General features: G+C 44.7%; 2 protein-coding genes across 2 annotated transcripts; one reads left to right on the forward strand and one right to left on the reverse strand.

Moving 5' to 3' along the window:
• Positions 1-2,758: 2,758 nt before the first annotated feature.
• Positions 2,759-4,053, forward strand: LOC127345322 (bZIP transcription factor 53-like). Its single transcript, XM_051371784.2, has one exon. The coding sequence runs from the start codon at positions 3,286-3,288 to the stop codon at positions 3,733-3,735; it is 450 nt and encodes a 149-aa protein (XP_051227744.1). The 5' UTR covers positions 2,759-3,285; the 3' UTR covers positions 3,736-4,053.
• Positions 4,054-8,870: 4,817 nt separating this feature from the next.
• On the reverse strand, positions 8,871-17,102 carry LOC127345329 (homeobox protein knotted-1-like 10). Its single transcript, XM_051371795.2, has 5 exons — positions 16,368-17,102; positions 16,140-16,256; positions 15,903-16,044; positions 9,394-9,647; positions 8,871-9,311 (listed from the first exon to the last, which is right to left on the reverse strand). The coding sequence occupies exons 1-5, from the start codon at positions 16,581-16,583 to the stop codon at positions 9,114-9,116; spliced, it is 927 nt and encodes a 308-aa protein (XP_051227755.1). The 5' UTR covers positions 16,584-17,102; the 3' UTR covers positions 8,871-9,113.
• Positions 17,103-23,824: the final 6,722 nt, after the last annotated feature.

Below are 23,824 nucleotides of genomic sequence, written 5' to 3' on the forward strand. Positions count from 1 at the left end.
CGCCTTAGATTCGACGATAACAAGCAATTGTTAGCTCCTCTGATGGGGGTGCTTTACCAGGGAAGCTTCCATTTCAGCCCTGGCATCAAGGGCACACAGGAAGACCATCAGGTCAAAGAAAAAAGGCAGATAATTTCAAGAATTCAAGAACCTTCTTTTTCCTTTTTTCTTAGACCAAGCTAGGCAGCTTCAGGATAAACTCCAAGAGACAAGACAAGAAAAGATGGCATCTCGGTTAGAATATGCTCCAAGAGAGGAGGTCGTTGTCAACAGCAAATTTGGATAAACATTCGTGAAATTTCATTCACTCGCTATAACCGTGTTCTTTTTAGACGTAGTAGATGACGTTGCGCAGAGTTCTCTAAATTACCTAATGTATAAAGTTAGTATCTGTGAACACAATATATCTCGCCATGTTTTTCCTGATTTTTTTTCCACAATCTCATAACTTCTTTAATGGTTTTCTCATGATCAATAACAGTCATGTAGCATATTTACATATATGTTCATCTCTGGAAATTAAGCTCGTTCTAAACCATTTGTTTTCCCATGAAAAAGTACCTACCAGGTTTCTGGGCTGTAAGATATTTTTCATTGAGAATAACCGGTGTAGCGTTGGTCAATGATTCATTATCTAATCTCCTCTTTCTCATCACAACCAAAACAGCTGGTTTGCGTTTTGTTCTCTGCTGGTTTTGAGGCGATTTTATTATATGCCGCAAATCAAAATCAACCGGCTGGCAGATGCTACACGTTTCTTGGCCTTTCCTACCGTCTTCCTCTTCCATGGAGGATATGGATTGCATTTGAAACATGTAATCGGTGGGCAAATTTGGCACTACCATTTCTTAATTAATTTCCAAAGTTTAGGAGGGCTTTAATGCCCTGGACCAGCCGCGCTAATGCGTGAAGGCGTCACCGTCACAGCCTTCTCTGTCCGCGTCGTTTCCGTCAATCGATGGGCTGTTTGGTGTGCCGTCTTTTGCAATTTCATCCTGCTAGAATTTTGTAATTTCTTGGGTTGTCTCCACAAGAACACAAGGGTTTGTCCCATAGAATTTTTGTTGTCCTCTAATTGCCCAATGTTCGAAAATGTACAGCTCTGAAACTTATTAAAATCATAGCACATATTATGAATTCGAGGGAGTACATGCTTTATTAAAAAAAAGATACATTTACACTTAGGGTGAGTTTGGTAGGTTAGGTCACCCCAACATGTGTTCCTACCTTTAGACATGCTGACCTTAGATATGTTGAGTTGAAAATTTGTGGTTGTTTGGTAGCATGTATTTGTTGAGAGATGCTGAGTTGAGGTATTGTTTCATAGCTTATCTAAGTAGAGATGATGGAGTCCAATTTTTTACACAAGGTCCCTAAACAAGAAAAATAAAAAGCAATCGAGTCCTGGTTCATGGTGGCTACTCTAAACACCACATTGAGAAGGCTACTTCGACCATGCCGGACGTAGGGGCGTGCCCTAGCGAAGGTGGATTGTTGTTGTGGAGGCGCAAGGAGGCAGTGCTTGGTAGCGGCCATGGCGGTGCTTGGTGAAGGCCGTGGCGACGGGGAGACAACGCTAGGTTGTTCCTGTCACGACGCGAGATGGCGGCGCTGGTGGCGGTGCAAGGAGATGGTGTTGGGTGGTCGCACGGAGGCGACGGTGTTGACTCAACAGGGTTTGGTGTGGGCACAGGCTAAGAGAGAGACGGGGCCTGGAAAAAATGGTGCGATAAAGACTTTTTTCGTATGAGGTGGGCATAGCCCAGGCATTGAACACGGGGTAACGAACACCCAAAAATAGGTTGAGTTGTGAATATCTGAGCCCTGCCAACCTACCAAGCTCGCAATTACATTATGGATATGTACATGTGAATTTTTGTTCATTATTTCTAGCATTAGGAGTATCAAATGTTTAATGGGGAGATCTGCACTTGGTAGCCAATTTGAATATCCAATTACTTTGTATGTACCTTCCACTTTCATGACGACATAGATAATAATAGCATGTTTAATATTATTGAACACCATATCTAATGTAATTTAAAGACTGGTGTAAAATTCAATGTACCTTTCGCGCTTCCACAATTTTCAAATGTTATTTTTTTCTAATTACACTAAAATAAATCTTTTGTTGCGGTGACATTTGGTTCAACATACCACTGATATGATTGCATAAAAAATTGACGTATCTACATTGACTAGCTTGTTTTTTTTTTGTCGAAGTTGAAAAATCCAAGTATAGAATTTTGATAGTGCATTTCTCTCACAACTCACATCGATTAGGATGTTAAGTGGGATCCAGCTAAGTCTCACTTGTAGTGCATTTTGCTTTTCTGTAGTGTAAGTTTTGACACTAGAATTTAAACTAGAAAAAGCAAAATACAGAACCCAACTTGACAGGTGTAATATGTTAAACAAGAGGTGGAAGAACAACTTCGCTATACATGTCGTCTATTTGTTACACCTCTTCCATTCGGATGACTGCACTTGTCTCTACGCATACGCTTCAAAGGTTCAGGCTCAAGCTTATACGCCACACCTCATCTGGCATGAGAGTAGTTGGCTGGTGGCAGCAGGACTACCAAAATACCAGCTTTGTCGGGCGTAAAATTGTAAAACTGCAAAATATACGTATAAAACTAGAAGTTAAAAAAAAAGCACATGACAGGTTGTCCTGCAGAAAATGCTGCCCACCTTCCCCATTCCTAAATCCCCAAAATGCCCTCGGCTCCTCCTATAAAATGGCCCTCTCGCAGCGTTTAGAAACCTTCCCCACATCCTCTAACTGCTAATGCATTAGAGCCCCTGGTATTACCTTCCGTTCGCAGCTAAGTCCCTCTTCCCATATTTTCCTTTCGTTCCAGTCCCTGTAGTTTCATTTCATTCGAGTCTACTCCTTGTTTCCTCGCCAAAAAGCCCCTGAGCTTCATCCTATTCTAGCCTCCGCTCCTTCTTCCTCCTTGGAAGGAGTTCGTCAGATCTGGTCTAGAGAATCAGAGCAACGCTTCCCCCATGTTTACCCACCCCTTCCTCTGACGGCTGCCGTCCCCCGATGAAGTTGCGCGTACGCTGCCGCTCCCACTCCTTCTCCGTCGCCTTCCTGTACTGGTTCTACGACTTCTCATGAACTTCTCGCCCCTCGACAACGCCGCATCCATCTAGCCTCTAGTTGATTAGATCTCGCTTTCCTTCCTCCCTAGTTTCTCGTCTTCTTTCGATCGTCTCCTTCCTCCCTCCACCCAAAACAGAGATCTTTTCCGGTTCTTGACCCAAGAACCCCTGACCATGTCGTCGCCGTCGCGCCGGAGCTCCAGCCCGGACAGCAACATCGAGGGCGGCAGCGGCAGCGGGAGCGCCGGGGACGAGCGCAAGCGCAAGAGGATGCTGTCGAACAGGGAGTCGGCGAGGCGGTCCCGCGCGCGCAAGCAGCAGCGGATGGAGGAGCTCATCGCCGAGGCCAGCCGCCTCCAGGCGGAGAACGCGCGCGTCGAGGCCCAGATCGGCGCCTACACGGCTGAGCTCGGCAAGGTGGACGGCGAGAACGCCGTGCTCCGCGCTCGCCACGGCGAGCTCGCCGGCAGGCTGCAGGCCCTCGGCGGCGTCCTGGAGATCTTCCAGGTGGCCGGTGCGGCCGTCGACATCCCGGAGATCCCCGACGACCCGCTGCTCCGCCCCTGGCAGTCCCCGTTCGCGCCCCAGCTGGCCGCCACTGGAGCCGACGTGTTCCAGTTCTGATGCAAGAGCCTTCCATCCAAGACATGGAATTGCTCCACACTGCTGCTGCTGAAGAAGAGTACTGCTCCTGCTAGCTTGTCCTGGTTAATGTTTAATTATGGTTTGATTCATGATGCTTATGGTAATTCTGGACTATATATTAGTAGTATGTTTTATTTAGTGTAATCTTGCCTACCATGTCATGTGCTCCTGCCCTGTAATTTCCATTGGATGTATTAGAGAATTTTATTGATGTTTGTGGAGCACATGTACCATGGAACTTGAGAGGTGATTGTAATAATACCTTCACATGAACCTATATATGTTTGAATCAATTTATCAGCTTTGTTTTGATTTGTATCAGCTAGTCCTGTTTGATTTGTGATTGTATTTGAGATAATCCTGGTAGTTTGGTGACTGATTTGTATCATATAATCCTGATTATTGGTGATTGAATAACATTCAACTGGACTACTAGTTCCTTTTGCCCAAGTTAACTTTACTCTCAGGAATCACAAGTTAGGCACACCCTCATGGCTTATATCTGAAATTATCAACCGGAACCATTTTTATTTATACTATAATACTCTTTGTATCATGATGTTTGGAGAGCTGCTCAAAAGGAAGAAAGTTAGTAGTAGACGGTACTAGACACCGTCAAATGCAGCTGGCTGTGAGTACACTGATATTTTGATGCCTGATTATGGTTGGAATTTGTTTAAGACATTCACATCATCAAGCATCAGGGTTGTTCATCCTTCTAGGTTTGTCAGTTCTATTGGATTATAAGTTAAGCACACTCGCATAGTTTGTATTTGGAGATATGTCATCCGCCTGAGTGGCATCGTCCGCCATGATTTTGTTGCAAAACTTGCATGGATTATGGTTGAGTTTTGTTTAGGACAGACATTCACATCATCGAGCACCAGGTTGTTCATCCTTCTGGCTTCGTCATAACATGGTAGCGTTTAAGCGTTGTATCTGAAATTATCAACCAGAACCATCTTTAGCATGAAGGACGAAAGACAGTAGTACACACCATCAGATGCATCTGCCGGCTGTAAGGATGATGAACATTTTGGTTATGGTTTTATTTTCTTTAGGACATTAACATCATCAACTATCAGGGTTGTTCATCCTTCTAGGTTTGTCGGTTCTGTTGGATTACGCACACCTGCATAGTTTGTATGTGAAATTATCAATTAGGATCCTTTTCAGTTTTTACCCAACACATGTGTAGTGATGCCCTGGAGAGTTGTTTAAATGGATAAGAAAATATGACATTTTTTGCCTGGGTAGCCTTATCCGCCAAGATCTTGTTGCAAAACTCGCATGAGTTATGGACCTTATGGTTGAGTTTTGTTTAGGATTGACATTCACATCGTCAAGCACCAAGGATTGTTCATCCTTCTGGCTTCGTCATTTTTTTTCAGAACATGGTAGCGTCTTCAGAAGGCCTAATGACACCGCGAGTAATTCTAGAATTAGAATTTGCACAAGCACGGACCGTCCTTGTCCATGTCTACTTTGATCGCCTAGCCAATTCATTCACCGTTCTCGTTCATCATGGCCAGGGAAGGGAGAGCTCCATGACCCATTGACCCATACCCACATGGCCACCGAATGAAACAATGCAGGGCATTTGTACTACTACTATAATTACATATTTCGCTTATAGTTTGGCTTTGAATTAACCATGTTTATTACTATGTTTTCAAAAAAAAAAACCATGTTTATTACTATGATTCTTGTGTGTATTTCCTGTCCATGCTCCTTACGTAGGTAGGCTGTTCCCCCGACCCCACGTCACTCCCGCACGGGGCGACTCGAGGAAACCCTAGCCGCCGCCGGCGGGCTCCCCTTTCCGGCCACATCCCGCCACCGCTGCCGCCCCTCACTCTCCTTACGACGCGGTGGCAGCGGCGCCCTTGCCGCCGAAGGCTGTGGGGGCGAGCTGCCGTGGAAGCATGGATGCGTGGTGGAGGTCTTCGTGTCGGGCTCGTCGGAGGCGCTGGTCGCCGGTGTAGCGTCAGGGCGAGCTGGGCGTCGGGGCGACGGTCCCAGGATCTCGTGGTGGAGGAGGCAGCCGATGTGGCTACGCGGGTAGCACGATGGTCGGATCTCGGCTCAGCGCCTGTCGGCAGGGGTGACCCCGTAGGCTGCGGTTCCGGTGGTGGTCGGTGCGTCCTCTGCGCCCCCTCTTCCGACGGTTCATGGCCTTCTTCGGTTTTGGGGGTGGCGGCGGACGGCTCGTCGACGGATCTGCGGTCAGTGGCGGCTTCCTCTTTCCGCCATTGAGGTCGACCGGCGGGCGGCGGCGAGGGGGCCTGCCGTTTTTCCTAATAAAGGTTGTTGTCCTTGGGTTCCTCTCGCGCCAAGTGAAGATCGGTCGGAAGCTTCTTTCCACTGGGTTGGTTGGATTGGCGTGTTCCGGAAGATCCTGCCTCCGAAATTCATTGTGCGATCAATGCCTGAAGATTGCTGGATTGGATATTTTCGGTCGGACGCAGCCATGTCTTTTTATCTGACCGTTTGGTTTCAGGGGAGCACTTCAAAGCTCTGCTGGCTGTTAATATCATGGAGCTCGTTTTCTTTTCATGGTGCTAGTGGAGAAGGTCATAAACGTCGAGATCAGTGGAAGAGCAATGGTGGTCGGATCTTGATGGTGAGGTGGAATTGGCTTGGAGTTTCGTGGCTTCAAACAACGACTTATATGTGGGGGGCGAATGCACAAGAGAAGTTTAGAGTTATCTCCCAGGGCGAAAGTTCAAGGGTCTGGGCTTAATTGATTGTGCCTAGCAATGTTCTTGTTGAAGGCATTGTTTTGAGAGGGAGGATTTTCTTTAGGGTGAAAACCTAAGATCTATGATCGGGCGACGATATGTTTCCTTCTTAGAGCGTCGCTTATGGAGAAGCTGATCTTCTGGTGTTGTCTTGGTGGTGTCAGTGTCGTTGTTTTAAGTTCTCAATCTCTCTATAGCGGGACTTTTTTCTATATTTTTCTCTCTTTTTCTGGCTGTGTGCATCCTTTATGCCATTATGGCACGATATTGTTGCAGAGGCTGGGTGTAATTGATATCTCCACGATATTAGTATATGCTCTTTATCGGAAAAAAATTTTATTCGTGCGCGAATCAGACACAACAGGTCTCTAGGAGCAGGAAAAACACATGTGTTAAGATGCCAAGTCAATTCTTTTGTTGTTGGTCTAGCCTTGCCTTCTCTCTCTTTTAAAACAGTTCTATGGATGATACTTTGCAATAAATTTAGGCCGCCTACATCATCAAGCCAGTTCTTACATTATTTGGAATTTTCGTAGGAGTTATCTCCAGATGGCACATGAAACAAATACTGCCCCGTCCTAATCGTACGTGGTGTTCTAGTTTTGTGTGTCTTAACTTTGACTAGTAATACATGTGTCGCTTGCTATAAAAATTATACCCTCAAAAATATTGGAATGTAAATTTAATGGTATAACCTTTTATAACATATCATAACCCCGCAAATCAAAGAGGCACTTAGATGCGGGTGCGGATCTGCCTCCCCTTGAGCCCAGGCTTGCTGGCTGCGATATGTGACTTTGTACAACTATTTCATCCAAAAAAATGATGTCTTAATCGCGAGAGGATAAATGGAGGCCAAACTACATGCAGTTTTTATATATAAAAAATCAAAATTCGTATTTTGGAGTGCCAAAAAATTCCGAAATAAAACTATAGAGGTAGGCAATGATGTATACTATAAACTTATTAAATTTTAATAGTAGAAACTACTTTATATTCTCGGCTACACAAAAATAACAAAATCTGACAAATTATATAGGGTTAAAATGTGGGCGCGAATTTTTGGCATATGGGTGCTATGCACCTCATAAATCCTAAAATTCGTGGTAATTTTAAATATTGAAAGAAAAAAATCCGAATCCTCCTGGAAACAAAAGATAATCAAGTATTGTACTCGTATAAAATTGTTTGGGCTCGAAATGATTTTTATGGTATCTTGGGCAAAAAAAGACAAGTTTATGACGAATATAGCGTGATGTACATGGACATGAGGTTTGATCGATTTTGTCTTTTTTACCCCAGATACCATGATAGTAATTTTCTCGTGAAATATTTTTATGCAAGATCTTTGGTTTCCAAAAAAATCAGATTTTTTCAACCTTTTTTTAATTATCATGATTTTTTTTGGATGTACGGGGTATTTGGCACCCATGAACATGGATGTATTTTCCGTTAAAATATGCACTATTCACTGCAAATTTTATCAGATTTTGTCCTTTTATGTAGCTTAGAATTCAAAGTAGTTCGTATTGAGATTTTGCATGTTTGTAGTACATATCATTGGCTACCTCCAGAATTTTGTTTGAGAGTTTTTGAAAACTTTGAATTATAAATTCTAAGTGTTTGAAATTAAAGTGCTGCGTGTAGCTCGTCCCCCGTTTCAAGTTTCCCACTATTAATCATGTTTGCCCAAACTTGGAATAGATCCACCACTGCTTAGATGATTGTATTATCTGCTAACTATCATAGGTAATCTCAACCATAACATATGGTATAGCATCCGTGAATACTCAACCAACCACCGGCACCACAAAAGGTCAGCGGCTTATAGCCCCTACGTGAAGAATAAGAGTTTATTAGTGTAACAATACTGTTTTGCTAAGAACATGTCCAGTTAAGCTCCCTTACATTCCTGATTGATGGGCTAAGAAACCGGTGTCTTCTCCATTTCAGGCCCATGATTTAGCTGTGCCGAACCACATTGTTCTTTTTATTTTATTTCGGTTGCCCTTCTGATGATTGACATCTAGAACTGCATCATTTCCCTAGAAAGGAATCAAGAACTGCATCACAAGTTCACAACTCAATACCAAAATAAATGAAGATCAAGAAGCCCTTCAATAATGGAGGTAAAGCAAGGGACGGCAGCTTCAGTCTTAAAAATCAGGTCATACATATCCAGATCGCTGTCAGACTAAACTCAGTTCTTTTGGTCAACAGTTGCAGCAAATTTGGTCACTGCAAACACAGTGACATATATCCTATTTATACGTACTTGTAAATACGAGAAAGGAATATATTGCTACATATTAATTTCTCCTTTCATTCCTATCCAGAGTGATATCACTGGCCAGTCGGCAGGTACAGACGATCTGATTAATGCTATTGTAGTAACTTCAGAAAGGTTTTTTACAGGTCACTTGAATCTTCCTTTTACACATCGCCCATATACACAATAGTTTCTACAAAATGATCATGAGGCTATCCATCCATTGATTAATTAATTAATCTTCAGCTGATACCATCCCTTGCTAATCTCACACCGGACCTGTAGTATGTGTGAAAACTGCAAAGTGCCATTAAATTTCAAACATGCCCAAAATGGGAGCAGTCATATCATGGCCCGATCGTGCCTGTGTCGAAGTACAACGTCGTGCCGGAGGAGGACCCTCCTCCTCCGGTGACGCCCTCCATGAGAGCGAACCGCATGTCCTCCGATGGCTTCCAGTGCCTCTTCCTCTGGTTGATGAACCAGTTGTTGATCTGCTTCGGGTCGAGCCCCGTCATCGCTGCCAGCCTCACCTTGTCCTCCTCCTGCAAACATCACAGCAATCTATGAATGATGATCAAGGTCGATGCGGGTGTTAGATAGAGAGCCGTGTGTCGCAATATTTACCGTTGGGTAAGGCCAGCGGTAGTGTGTGTTCCACCAGTCCATGAGAGCCAGCCGCGCGTCCTTGGGTAGTTTCCCTTTCTTCCTCTTCTTCAGGAACTCGGACCGGAGACGGCTGAGACAGCCACTGTACTTCTTGAGCAGCATCTCCTTGAGCTCATGGTCGGCCAGCCGGGAGCTGTGCTCATGCATTCCCGCATCAGATACGTCGGCGTCTCCTGAGCACAGTTCGTCCTCCGACGACCCCACCATTTCATCTTGCATCATGGACGCAGCACAGATCAGACACGGTTTTAGAAAAAAAAAAGTAATGTGTGGCGTCAGGATCGGAGTGTATGGTATTAAGTACAGTATATTTGGTACTGGTTTGGACAGAAAAATCGGAGATTCTTCAGAAACAGAACAAGAGCAAGATATCATCGATAAGCAGATAAATGCAGAAAATGGGCTGTTTCCACAGAAACTACAGCGAAGCACATTCAGAAACGAGGCACTGTCGAAATTTGTCTCGAAAACAGAAAATTTAAATAAATGTGTGAGAATGTGCTATGCAACATATCCAGATATACTCTTTGAAGAAAAAAAAAACGAAATGAATGGAACCAGATGTTCACATGATTAGTAAATATGCAGTGACAAGTCCTAGCCTTATTTTCTAAATGAAGGGCACTGTTGTTCTGCAACACCTAGTGCAGCTGAAAGCCGGTATAAAAAGCAAGCTTAACTTTTGGCCTCACAAACTTTACAAGAATGAAGAATAGTTCACTGCTAGTGCAAAACTGCAAATTCAGTTTGTGCTTCAGGAAATAGAGACCATTTAAGCGTTATGAAACCGTGTCTAGGAGGAACTAGACACTTTTTTGATATAGTAGAAGCGGGACTTGGCGTGACAATTCCGAAATTCGTCCCTGACAGGAATCGAACTCCGGTCGTTGGGGTGCGCCACTGCGACCCCAACCACTAGGCTAAGCCCACGTCGTCCCCATTTAAGCGTTATGGCTGGGTGCCTGGGTGTTTCGTGGACTATCCTACAGCAGTTCAGTTCTGTGTGAGCATATGGCTCTTTTGTATTGTTAGTGAAGTTTCACTAGTACAAGTTTAACTTATGAAGCTTAATCTGTCACAAAAAAGAACATCAAGTCTCCCACCTTTCTCATATGTCGATGCAACTATGGTACCATCAGAATGGAGCCAGTTTGGTCTCCAGCTAAGACTCCAAGACTTCGTAAAGCCAGAAAGAGAAGAATCATTTTTGCACTATCTTGGCTATATATAAATATTAGGCTAGGTGACATTACCTATATGATTTAAGGGCATCTCCAACGGGGCGACCCATCCCGCGCCCGCGCGTCCTGATGGGTCGAGCCGGACAAAATCCCGGCCCAACGCGGGGACGCACCACAAAAGCGGACGGCCGCGGAGTCCGGAACGACGCAAACCCGGCCCAAATCTGGGCCGGGTTTGCGTGGCCGCGGATGGCACGCGGCGTCCTCGCGTGTCCGCCTGGTCCGCGTGGCTGGCCCACCTGTCGGTGCCCCAGTCCTATTAAATGTGGACTGGGGAGGGGGACTGTCCCTATCCAGTCCCCACTATCCACTCCGGCCGCATGCGCGAGCTCGAAGCTTCCGCGCCGCCATGGCCCCGAAGCGCGAGTTCGAGCCGTCCGCCAACGACCGCGAGGCCGGCAGCAGCCGGCAAGTCGCGCCAGCGCCGTTCGCCATGGGCCTGCCGGCGACCCCCAGATGCGACCGGATCTACGTCACCGTAGCGGTGGCGCAGATGTTCTGGGACGCCGGCGTCCCAATGCCGTGGGGGGACGTGCACCTCCCCCACGGCTGGCACCTGAGCCCAGATCGGGTTCCGGTGCCGCCCATCCCGGTCTCCGGCCGCGCCCGCGTCGCGGAGATCCGGAGGCGCCGCGCGCAGCTGCCGGCGGACCTCCAGGAGGACCACGCAAGCCGACGCAAGTCCCAACTGGGACTTGGTTCGAGGTGGAGCACGATGCGCGCCGGCACACGTGCTTCACCTCTGCGACGGCGCGGCCTCGCGCGCAGCCACGCACACCTACAAGGCGGGATGGCCGCCGCCCCGGCGGCCTCTACATCGGCGAGCAGCCCCAGGCCCCGCACCAGCCCCAGGCCCAGGCGGAGGAGGACGACCCGGAGCTGCAGGCGGCGCTCGCGGCGTCCCGCGAGCAGAGCGATCTTGACGAGCTGGCCAAATGGCCGCACCTCGCCGAGACGCTGCGCGCCTCCGCGCCGGGAGGAGGCGGCCAGGAAGGCCTGTGGAGGACGCCCGTGCGGAGGCGTGGGCCTTCCTCGAGCCGGCGCGCCGTCGGAGGAGGCAACGCGTCGTGCGGCGCTCCGGGAGGAGGAGGAGCGCCGGGCCGCGCGCCTGGCGGAGGAGCGCGTCGCCACGCTCCGGCTATAGGCGGAGCTGCAGGCCGCAGAGGAGGAGCAGCTCTGGCAGGAGTCCGCGCGGAGGGCACGGCTGCGCAGGCCGGCGAGCCCGCCGAACCCGCACTCCGCCTGGAAAAGGGCGCAGTGGTCGCCCTGGCCGGAGTCCCCGGTGCCCTCCGGCGTTTCGAGCCGGAACAGCGCGTCGCCGCCGGGGGGCGTCGTCGGCATCGACGCCGACGAGGACGAGTACTACTGGGGGTAGTACTGCCGGCGGCCACCGTGCTCGCAAACCCTGTCTAGGGTTTTTTTTTAGTTTAAAGCCCATATAGGGCTTTCTTTTGTGTAAAAATTGCCCAAAATAGGGCTAAGTTTAACTAACCAGCAGTTTAAATTTATTTTTTGTTCTTTTAATTTTTCATTTTCATTTATGTTTTTTTTATTACATATGCGGTGCGTCCGCGCGTTGGGCGCAGCGTGCGACCCAAACGGACACGCGGACGCGGGGCGCTGTCCGCGTGTCCGGCCGGCCATGCAAACGGCCCAAAACGGACGGCCCAGCGCGTCCGTTTGGGTCAGCCGGTTGGAGATGCCCTAAGCTGCCCAAAGAATCTAAGTCTCGTAACAATATTGCTGGTCATTTAACAAATAGGAATATCTCAAAGTAACTAATCTAGCTAGACAATAGACCATGTACCTGTTTCATGTTTAGTTATTTACCAATTGATTCTTTTTTGCTGAAACAGTAAGAGAATTACCTAATGCAAAATTTATTAGTGAAAACATATACATCAAAAGGAAACAAATAAACTAGAAAAATGGCCTCGCGCAGACTCAAGGCAACCATAATCCTTTACTTTTGCTCTATGTATTTAGCAATTGAGTCATGCATCTTTTCAAATTCTAGCAGTAGGCCATCTTAAGTGAAGTACACATAAATAACAATTATTGTATTGTTCCGTTTCAAATCAATTACTGTATTGTACATTTTTTTTCAAATGATGACACCCTAGCTGATCATGCAAACAATCTTTCCCTCAAGGCTATTTGATGGTAGGGATACACTCAAGGAGACTAAAAGATGGCAGCCTCAGTTAAAAAAGTCAAAATATATGGGTGCACAAATTAGGCATTGACCATCCGTTTGAAATTCTCAACTATTCTATCTTATAGATAGATCATATAAACCCCATTTTGTAAAGAATTATGTTGGAAATTCAGCTGTAAATAACACCACAATAGGTGTACCAACCCTTGTTGAATCCAATAAAACTAAGCATATCTATACAATCTTAAGGAGTACTCCCTCCGCCAAAAAATAAGTGTACGGCTAGCTTTTGTCCTAAGTCAAATATTTTTAAATGTGACCAACTTCCTAGAAGAAAAGGTAGCAGAATTTATAACACTAAATTAGTATCACTAGATTCATCTTGAAATGTAGTTTCATAATATACTAATTTGATACTCCGTACCACATATGTTAATACTTTTTTCAGTCGAATTGTTCAAATTTGAGAAATTTTAACATAAGTCAAAAGCTAAACGTACACTTATTCATGGAAGAAGGGAGTGCCTTATGAGCGGTGACAAAAAAGAAACGAAAAAGTGAGAAAATAATGAACTATTATGAACGTGTTGAGTTATTCGGTCATCTCTGATATGCGACCAATCAATGGAGGCTATGGATCACATCCTCATAGGCTGCCCCTTCTTGCGGACCATATGGCATAAGGTGCTATATATCTTGGAAGAGATATTGACTTACATCACAGTTGCCCGGGAACAACTTCGTGGACTAGTGGCAGATAGCCATTCATTTTCCTCCCACGGCGGCAAGAAAAGACATCTCTTGGGTGATCTTGCTTATGGCTTGGTGGATTTAGAAGCCATACAACACGGTTATCTTCAATGATGCACAACCCGACATCACTCATCTGCTCGACACAATCAAGGGGGAAGTCTGATCGTGGGTGACGACTGGAGCATCTGGTCTTGTAACACTGCTTCCGGTAGGACCAAGCTTTCAGAGGTGTGGCACCATACTCTCGGATGTGGACCTTCTGGGCTTGTACGAAAACTCTCCTTTCTATCAATGAACCAAAAAAAAAAAGTGTTTTCTCGAAAACATTGCCAACTATATAGTGATATTTCTTCTACAAAAAAACATTTAGTGATAGCTCATACGTGGTAGACCGAATGAACTAAGATATATAGCATTGCTATACTTAAGAATTGCCAATCTAGCTCCATATGGCACCTTAAGCCATATCATTTTTTTATAACGTATGCTCACGAAAAACTACAACTGAATGCTTGAAGTCGACATATGTGTTCCTTTAGATATATTAGTCTCATCTCTCAATGTTTTGCAACCTTAACTAGGTAAATAGGCTACACATCACCAAACTCTACTTGTACGAGTTAGAGCTTTAACATGTATCCAGACTAACTTCTGATCTTTTGCTAAATTTTCCCATTAATGAGAGATAATGAAATATGCTATATTTAGTAAACTAGGAAATGTTGCTACGTAATGATCATGTTCCATGCTCCTTTTTAGTTCCCAGTACGTTCCTACTTGGCATTGTACCAAATATACCACAAGGCAGGAGAAACAAAATATGAACTGTTGTAACCAGAAGCACTACTGTTTGATAGGTCAGGTGATATATAATAGACGCATCACATGTTTACAATGTCCCAGCCGTCACAGTAACAAAATGTCCTTTGGACTTACTCGACACACGAAAGTTCCCAAAAGTTTGTGTGTTTTCACCACTCCAGCCTCACCTGTTTGTAATATGAAGATGAGTAATTTTTCAAACTCCTCTTCTTTTTTTTTCCGTAAAATTAGGACATAATTATTGTATCTATGAAATAAAAAATTCACAAAACCATAGTTAAGCACACATTCGACATAACTTGCACTATCTCGGAGATAGCACTTCAAAGAACATCAATCTTAAGAAGCTGCCATGCACACCGTATGTCAAATGAAGTGTATTTTCATGCATGCTTTAAAATCTTCTCTTATAAATAGTTTGCCAATATAAGTGTGGTTATGAGAAATCTCCGGGGATTTCGTTTTGATTAAATTTTTGATAGATTTGTGGATGCAGAATGGCTTAAGAAACATTTCCTCCAAGCAAAAACACGTAAAGACCACTGTCAATTAACCTTAAATCACATAAAGATTAACAAGAAATGGACCTAAAATTCTATGATCAAAACTGCAACTGCAACCAGTACTTACAAGTACCAATAAGTCTACTCCAAAAAAAAAAACAGTACCAACAAGTCTAACGCACATCTGAAAAGATCTCGAGCATGGGCAATGTTTTAAAAACACACTCCCTTGTTTCACAACTTTTGGTTTTAGCTTAAATTTAAACTAAAATTACGACAAGAATTATAGAATCAGATGGATGGAGTACAATGAATCAAACTGCTGAAAACACAAACAAACAATACTTACCAGAACATTAATCTAGCAGGAGAAACCAAAAGTAAGATAGTGGGAATGAGCTAGCCACAGAAAAAATAATCTCCACGCGCTCCACAACAGTAAAAACTTCACCATTGGGCACACCAGTGTTTAACTGGCAGGCAAGAGCTAGCAAGATTCTTTCTTTTTCCAAAGCCATCGTCCCAGCTCTCTCAAGTTCCATCACCGGCCCGGCCGGCCTGCAAAGTCTACATGTAGCTAGCCTAGCTAGCCCTCTAGGGAGAGAGAGAGTGTGTGTGTGAAAGATCTAGAGAGATATAGAGAGAGAAACATGCATAGGTAGCTGATGGATGGGTTGCAAGGACGATGGAACCTTGGACAAAACCCTACACGAGCAGCACCAAAGCTTTACTCTTCCGGCCCCGTGGTCTGACACACCTGTGCCCCATTTGCATGGACACGATTTGACCTATCAAGAACACACGCACGCACGCATTCATCATCATCTTCAAAGCCACATCCACACACAAGGCATCAAACACTTTGACAAAACAACACATCAATGGCGAATCCAAAGCTGCACATGGTGCAGCGAGCAGGAGAAAATCAAGTCGCGAGCGCGAGGTGCATGTATGTATGTATATGCATATATATGCATGCGGGTTATATACCGGAGTGCGGCGAGGTCGCGGTAGCACCGCCGCCGCAGAGGGTGGTGAGCTGCGACCGGATGGTGGTGAGGAAGGAGGCGGCGTCGTCGAACGGCCGGGAGAGCTCCTCCTTGTACCGCGACAGCAGCCGGCAGTAGGCATCCTGCATGCGCCGTCGTCATCTCCACATGTAATAACAAGCTAGAGCTAGCGCGCGAGGATTGATGGAGCGAGCTGCCGTGAACGGTTTGTACCTACCATGAACTCGTCGAGCTCGGGGTCGAGGCCTATCTCCCCGGGCGCGGCGCCCCCACTGCGCCTCTCCGGCCGACCGATCTCCTCGAGCAGCGCGGCCACCTCCGGCGGCGCACCCACCTGACAAATCAAGAATCGGTTAACGCGATGCGCAATTCCCGGACGACGACGAGCTGGGCGCGCGGCGAGAGCTACAGCGCAAGCAAGATGGAGTTCGTCGGAACAACGGACCTTACGGCATTCGATGTAGGCGGAGAGGAGGGAGGGGTAGCGGGGGTGCCCAGCGATCTGCGCCTTCATAAGCTCCGTCAGATCCGGCGTCGACGGGTGGGCTGCCGCCGGCGGAGGCGTCGGCGGAGAGCAGGCGACCCCGGACGCCTCGCTGCAGGCCGCAGCGCCCCCGCCGCCTCGCGAGATCCCCGGGTGGATGCTGTACAGATCCTCCATCGGTATCCTTCTCCGCGCGCTCTCCGCTAGCCGCAGCTCACACTGCTCACCAACTTCTCGGCCAGCACAGTCCAGCTACCAGCTGGACACCCATCTCATCTCCATGCATCTCACCATGCCCACATGTGCCAGAATAGATCAAGAAATGGTTACTAGCTGCTAGCTGAGTAGCAGCAGGAGGAGGAGACGGATCGAGTATAGTTCTTTGTCTGGCTCTTGGGGTACGGCCGGTATATCTTCCAAGAAGAAGAAGAAGATGATGATAAAGAGGAAGAAAAAGGCAAAGGGAGCGAGCGTGATTACGGGGAATTCAGCAGCCGTTTGCACTGCAGCCTATGCTGCTGCCGCTGCAGAGGAGCAGGTGCTTGTGATCTCGGCGGCAGCGGGAGACATGGGGGGCGGGCAGCAGGCAGGCTTCGGCTTTGGGAGGATGGATGGAGAGGAGTCAGAGAGATGGAAGCTGCGAGATTGGGAAAAGGGAATGAATAGCTTGGAGCAATCCATCATTGGTAAAGTTTTATTGTTAGGTGCTTTTCTTTCTTTTGTTTATTTTCTGTGGAGATAAAATAATGTGCGGGTGTTTTAATATTGAGACTTTTCGTGTTGCGAGAGAGAGGGGATAGCGGCATAGGGCAATCGATGAGTGGTAAGTTTGCATGGGTGTCCATCTTGGAGGATGAATTCTCATGGATACCCTTGACATGCGGTTCGTTTTGACGTTTTGTCCTCTTAAGGGTTCCTTTAAGTCATATGATAGGAAATCATAGGAATAGAAAAAATATAGGATTAGTATGGCATGGCTAGTTGAATCCTATAGAAAGATGAGTTCTTTTTAATTGTGCAAAAAAAAATTCCATTAGGTATGACCTCATGTTTATTCTCTATAGGATTATTTTCTATAGAATATATTCCCAAGAATCAAACAACTAGTGTAGGAAAAATTTCATAGGATCTAAATCCTATACAATCCTTCACAATTTCTAGGAATCAAAGGACACATAAGGATATAAGGTAAATATTTTTTTCATTTCTTTCTTTTCGGCCTCAACTATCATCCTACCCGGCATTGATAAGATAACACTACTATGCATCCTTAGTTATATTTTTTGGGGCTAAAATAGTGATTCTCCTCAATTTCAAAACTAAGATTGTCTACTCGGATGAAAATGGTACAGATTATTTTCAACCGACTGACCGGTCAAAGGCTTATGGAAGGTACAAAAGGATTTGGTCAGATAGTTTCCGGATACGTTCACATATACGGCTACGTAAAAGGATGTGGTTTTACTAATATCCATCCGTATATAAATATATATTGTATTTCATGGTTATATGCATATGCAACTAAAAAATCAAACATTTTCTAGGCACCCCCATGTTTGTGAATCACATTCATAGGAAACACGCATTCCCCCTGTATTTAATCCGTATTCGAAACTGATAGGCTCCGATTTTGTATTCGTATCCACACACTATTCACTCCGACCCTGAATCTGAAAAAAATAATGTTTACCGGATATGGTTTCACTACTATAGGATGGTATCCGCTCCATTTCTCAAATTTGTACCTGGCATGTGTCGATTGTGCCTCAACTGAACTGACACATGCAGTGGCGGATGCAGGTATACCTGGGCATGTGTCGGGCCGGGCCTCGGGCCGGCCCGAGGTAAGCCCGACGCAAAATAATCCGGCCCAAGCCCGGCCCAGTCCAACCAAATACCCACCAAGCCCGTCGGGCCGCGGGCCGGGCCGTAGTGTTAAACGCTGTTTTCGGGCTACCCAGGCCCGGCCCGGAAGTCGGGCCAACATTTCTTGGCCCTGGCCCGAGTTTTTCGGGCCGGGCTTCGGGCCGGGCTGCCCATGGCCAGATATAGATGCAGGTACTGGATGCATGTGGTAGCATAGGATACTAGGTAAAAATAATTCCTTTGTAAAATGGAAAAATTTCTCAACGTGCTCTACCTAAAATCAGATTTAGGAACATTTGGTTAGCCTACAAAAATTGATTAATCTATGGATATCGGTCCTTAAGGAGTTCATATAGAAGGAAAATAAGAAGATCATATATCCTTCTTATTCCTTATAGTGGTTCTAAGAATCACAATGACATATGATACATTATCCTATACAGACAGGTTTAGACCCTAGTGGAGTAATCTTGATTTTTTTTTTTTTGCGAAAAGAGTAATCTTGATTTTAACCATGAAACAATACGAAAGCTCATATAGTACTTTACGAATACTCGAAAAAGCTATGTACATGTATATACAACATAAAGACACAACTGCATCAAATTGTCAAACCGTCGCGACAAAGGGGGAATATTTTTGTCCTTCACCCTATGCTCGTGCATGGTGGTATCATAAACAAAGGCATGATGCCAAGATTGTAAGGAGGGTATACCCATGTAGAAGCTAGATGCCTCCGTTATATTTGTTCCTTCTATTTGTGTCAATTGGCCAAAGTAACCGCTCGAGAACAGAACTGGGTGATTGAAGTATCCCCTTACCATAGCAACTACATGCCCACATTGTCTCTAGGATCCCAATGAATTTGTAGGAAGTTCCATGATGTTGAAGTCGCAGTGAAAGAAAAGATTCATCCAATCCTCCGTTGCAGGGAAAGGCCTACGAGACAATGTAAATCAGTTGTAACGTCTCACTATACTCTCGTGTGTGTCACTTGTGAGTAACCAGAGCAACCTTAATATGGTCGTGAACCTTATTCAAGCAATTTTCATTAAACCAGATGGAACTCTATGAAGTGATCATGCAGTTAGAATTTGTGTTCCGTTGACAATATTTTTAGTGTAGCCTTAAGGTTCACAAACTCAACTTCGGAAACTCCAAATGGAGGACAAGCTTGAGGTAGCCTAATTTTATTTAAAATGAAAATCATATGTTAGTCAGTCTAGTATGCACATCTAAAGTTTCCTTGAATTGTGATTTTATTTATGACATGCAAAAAAGGAAAAAATGTGAAACCCAAACCATTTTCTAAATGCCTAGGTAGAGCTGCCATTTTGTGATTTTTGTGGAGCTCAAAATATGATGCGTCTTTCAACAATATTTCGCAACTTCATAAAACCATCTTCACATATACAAAAACAGATTTTTTAGACAGAAGGCTCGAAATGAGCCTGAATTTAAATTAATGAAGCCATCAACAGGCTAGAAGTTACACCAAAAGTTACAACACACACCGGTGCAAAGCACACTCAGAAACCAACAACAGAAGACAACACACAAAAAACACCAAGCTGAAGGTTGATGCAGGTTGAGGGAGTCTTGTCTTCTATTGCACCAGAGAAACCATGTCCATGTCGATAACAACCAACCTCCACCGCACCAACACTGCGCATCTCTAAGAGGAACTCGACGACGGGTCAGCAGGCTAGCAGAACTTGAGGATCCGAAAGAGGATGTGTCTTGCAGCGACGCCTCCAAAAAGATGAATGGCATGGAAATGTGTCATCGTTGTTGGCAGAGACCGAGGTCATGCAAAATGATTTTCATTTTTTCAATAACAAGCTCGCTAGAGCTTGTCCAAAAAACAGAATTCTTTTAAAAAATATTTCTTTAAAACTTCACATATATGTCCATCTTCACATATATGCCCAAAAAGCAGATTTCCTTAAAAATTTCAAAAGTGATTTGGCTCTTTCAATAATGAGCTCGCTAGAGCTTGTCCAATTTGTAATCACGTACTCAACTCAACATGCGACCATATCTAGGAAAGCACAATCGAGAGCACCTCACGATGAGGTGGTTGTTTTGTTGGGCATGTATCATTTCCTTGCTGATCGAAAGCATCGGTCATTTTTTTAACTTAAACAGTGGTTTCCTCGCTATGTATTTTTTATTTTTATTTATAAAAATAGAAGATTTTACAAAATGATAGTTGCTAGAGAGTAGAAATTAAGAGCATTGATACGTCTCCGACGTATCGATAATTTCTTGTGTTCCATGCCACATTGTTGATGTTATCTACATGTTTTATGCACACTTTATGTCATATTCGTGCATTTTCTGGAACTAACCTATTAACAAGATGCCGAAGTGCCAGTTCCTGTTTTCTGCTGTTTTTGGTTTCAGAAATCCTAGTAACGAAATATTCTCGGAATCGGACGAAATCAACGCCAAAGATCTTAGAATCCCCGGAAGCATCCAGAACACACCAGAGAGGTCGGAGGGGGCCACGGGCCCACCAAACTACAGGCTGGCGCGGCCGAGAGGGGGCCGCGCCGCCCTATAGTTTGGCCCCTGTCAGCCCTCTGCGCCGCCTCTTCGCCTATATAAAGCCCCTGGATCAGAAACCACGATGCGTTCGACGAAAACCACAGAAACCTTCCCGAGCCGCCGCCATCGCGAGGCCAAGATCCGGGGACAGGAGTCTCTGTTCCGGCACGCTGCCGGAACGGGGAAGTGCCCCCGGAAGGCTTCTCCATCGACACCGCTGCCATCTCCATCGCCATCTTCATCACCGCTGCTGCTCCCATGAGGAGGGAGTAGTTCTCCATCGAGGCTCGGGGCTGTACCGGTAGCTATGTGGTTCATCTCTCTCCCATGTACCTCAATACAATAATCTCATGAGCTGCTTTACATGATTGAGATTCATATGAGTTTTGTATCACTATTCATCTATGTGCTACTCTAGCAATGTTATTAAAGTAGTTATATTCCTCCTGCACGTGTGTAAAGGTGACAGTGTGTGCACCGTGTTAGTACTTGGTTTATGCTATGATCATGATCTCTTGTAGATTGCGAAGTTAACTATTGCTATGATAATATTGATGTGATCTATTCCTCCTACATATGCATGAAGGTGACAGTGTGCATGCTATGTTAGTACTTGGTTTAGTCTTTTGATCTATCTTACACTATAAGGTTACTTAAATATGAACAAATTGTGGAGCTTGTTAACTCCGGCATTGAGGGTTCGTGTAATCCTACGCAATGCATTCATCATCCAACAAGAGTGTAGAGTATGCATTTATCTGTCCTGCTATGTGATCAATGTTGAGAGTGTCCACTAGTGAAAGTCTAATCCCTAGGCCTTGTTCCTAAATACTGCTGCGTTACTACTGCTTGTTTACTGTTTTACTGCGTTACTACTGCTGCAATACTACCACCATCAACTACACGCCAGCAAGCTATTTTCTGTCACCGTTGCTACTGCTCATATATATTCATACCACCTATATTTCACTATCTCTTCGCCGAACTAGTGCACCTATTAGGTGTGTTGGGGACACAAGAGACTTCTTGCTTTGTGGTTGCAGGGTTGCATGAGAGGGATATCTTTGACCTCTTCCTCCCTGAGTTCGATAAACCTTGGGTGATCCACTTAAGGGAAAACTTGCTGCTGTTCTACAAACCTCTGCTCTTGGAGGCCCAACACTGTCTACAGGAAAGGAGGGGGAACGTAGACATCAAGCACTTTTCTGGCGCCGTTGCCGGGGAGGAAAGGTAAAAGGTACTCACACTCCGGACCTCGGCTACCAAGCTATTTCCCGGCGTCGTAAGTACTCGAAGCTATTTCCTTTAGATCCTGCAATTGCAACTTTTTGTTTCTTGTTTACACTAGTTAGGCATAATGGAAAACATCTGTGAGCTCTTTGTACTATTTCCTGAGTCAAGACATGAATGGTTTAATGCGAAAATTAAAAAACCCATGGAACATGTTAGCATGAATACTTTGAACACCATTGTTGCTAATGATATGGAAAATTCTAAGCTTGGGGAAGCTGGTTTTGATGAGCATGATCTTTTTAGTCCACCAAGCATTGAGGAGAAAATTTTCTTTGATGATACTTTGCCTCCTATTTATGATGATTATAATGATAGTAGTCTTTTGGTACCACCTACTATGGAGAGTAAATTTTGTTGTGATTATACTATGACTCCAACACTTGATGAGAATAATAATGATAGCTACTTTGTTGAATTTGCTCCCACTATTACTAATAAAATTGATTATGCTTATGTGGAGAGTAATAATTTTATGCATGAGACTCATGATAAGAATGCTTTATGTGATAGTTATATTGTTGAGTTTGCTCATGTTGCTACTGAAAGTTATTATGAGAGAGGAAAATATGGTTGTAGAAATTTTCATGTTACTAAAACACCTCTCTATGTGCTGAAATTTTTAAAGCTATACTTGTTTTATCTTTCTATGCTTGTTGCATTATGCTTCTTGAACTTGTTTATTTACAAGATTCCTATGCATAGGAAGCATGTTAGACTTAAATGTGTTTTGAATTTGCCTCTTGATGCTCTCTTTTGCTTCAAATACTATTTCTTGCGAGTGCATCATTAAAACTGCTGAGCCCATCTTAATGGCTATAAAGAAAAGAACTTCTTGGGAGATAACCCATGTGTTATTTTGCTATAGTACTTTGTTTTTATTTGTGTCTTGGAAGTTGTTTACTACTGTAGCAACCTCTCCTTATCTTAGTTTTGTGTTTTGTTGTGCCAAGTAAAGCCGTTGATAGAAAAGTAAGTACTAGATTTGGATTACTGCACAGTTCCAGATTTCTTTGCTGTCACGAATCTGGGTCCACCTCCCTGTAGGTAACTCAGAAAATTAATCCAATTTACGTGCATGATCCTCAGATATGTACGCAACTTTCATTCAATTTGAGCATTTTCATTTGAGCAAGTCTGGTGCCATTTTAAAATTCGTCAATACGAACTGTTCTGTTTTGACAGATTCTGCCTTTTATTTCGCATTGCCTCTTTTGCTATGTTGGATGAATTTCTTTGATCCACTAATGTCCAGTAGCATTATGCAATGTCCAGAAGTGTTAAGAATGATTGTGTCACCTCTGAATATGTTAATTTTTATTGTGCACTAACCCTCTAATGAGTTGTTTCGAGTTTGGTGTGGAGGAAGTTTTCAAGGGTCAAGAGAGGAGGATGATATACTATGATCAAGAAGAGTGAAGAGTTTAAGCTTGGGGATGCCCCGGTGGTTCACCCCTGCATATATCAAGAAGACTCAAGCGTCTAAGCTTGGGGATGCCCAAGGCATCCCCTTCTTCATCGACAAATTATCAGGTTCCTTCTCTTGAAACTATATTTTTATTCGGTCACATCTTATGTACTTTACTTGGAGCGTCTGTGTGCTTTTGTTTTTGTTTGTGTTTGAATAAATTGGATTACATCATGCTTGTGTGGGAGAGAGACACGCTCCGCTGGTTCGTATGAACACATGTGTTCTTAGCTTATAATATTCA

The sequence above is a fragment of the Lolium perenne genome, chromosome 1, assembly GCF_019359855.2.
Source record: "Lolium perenne isolate Kyuss_39 chromosome 1, Kyuss_2.0, whole genome shotgun sequence".
NCBI classification, from domain to species: domain Eukaryota; kingdom Viridiplantae; phylum Streptophyta; class Magnoliopsida; order Poales; family Poaceae; genus Lolium; species Lolium perenne.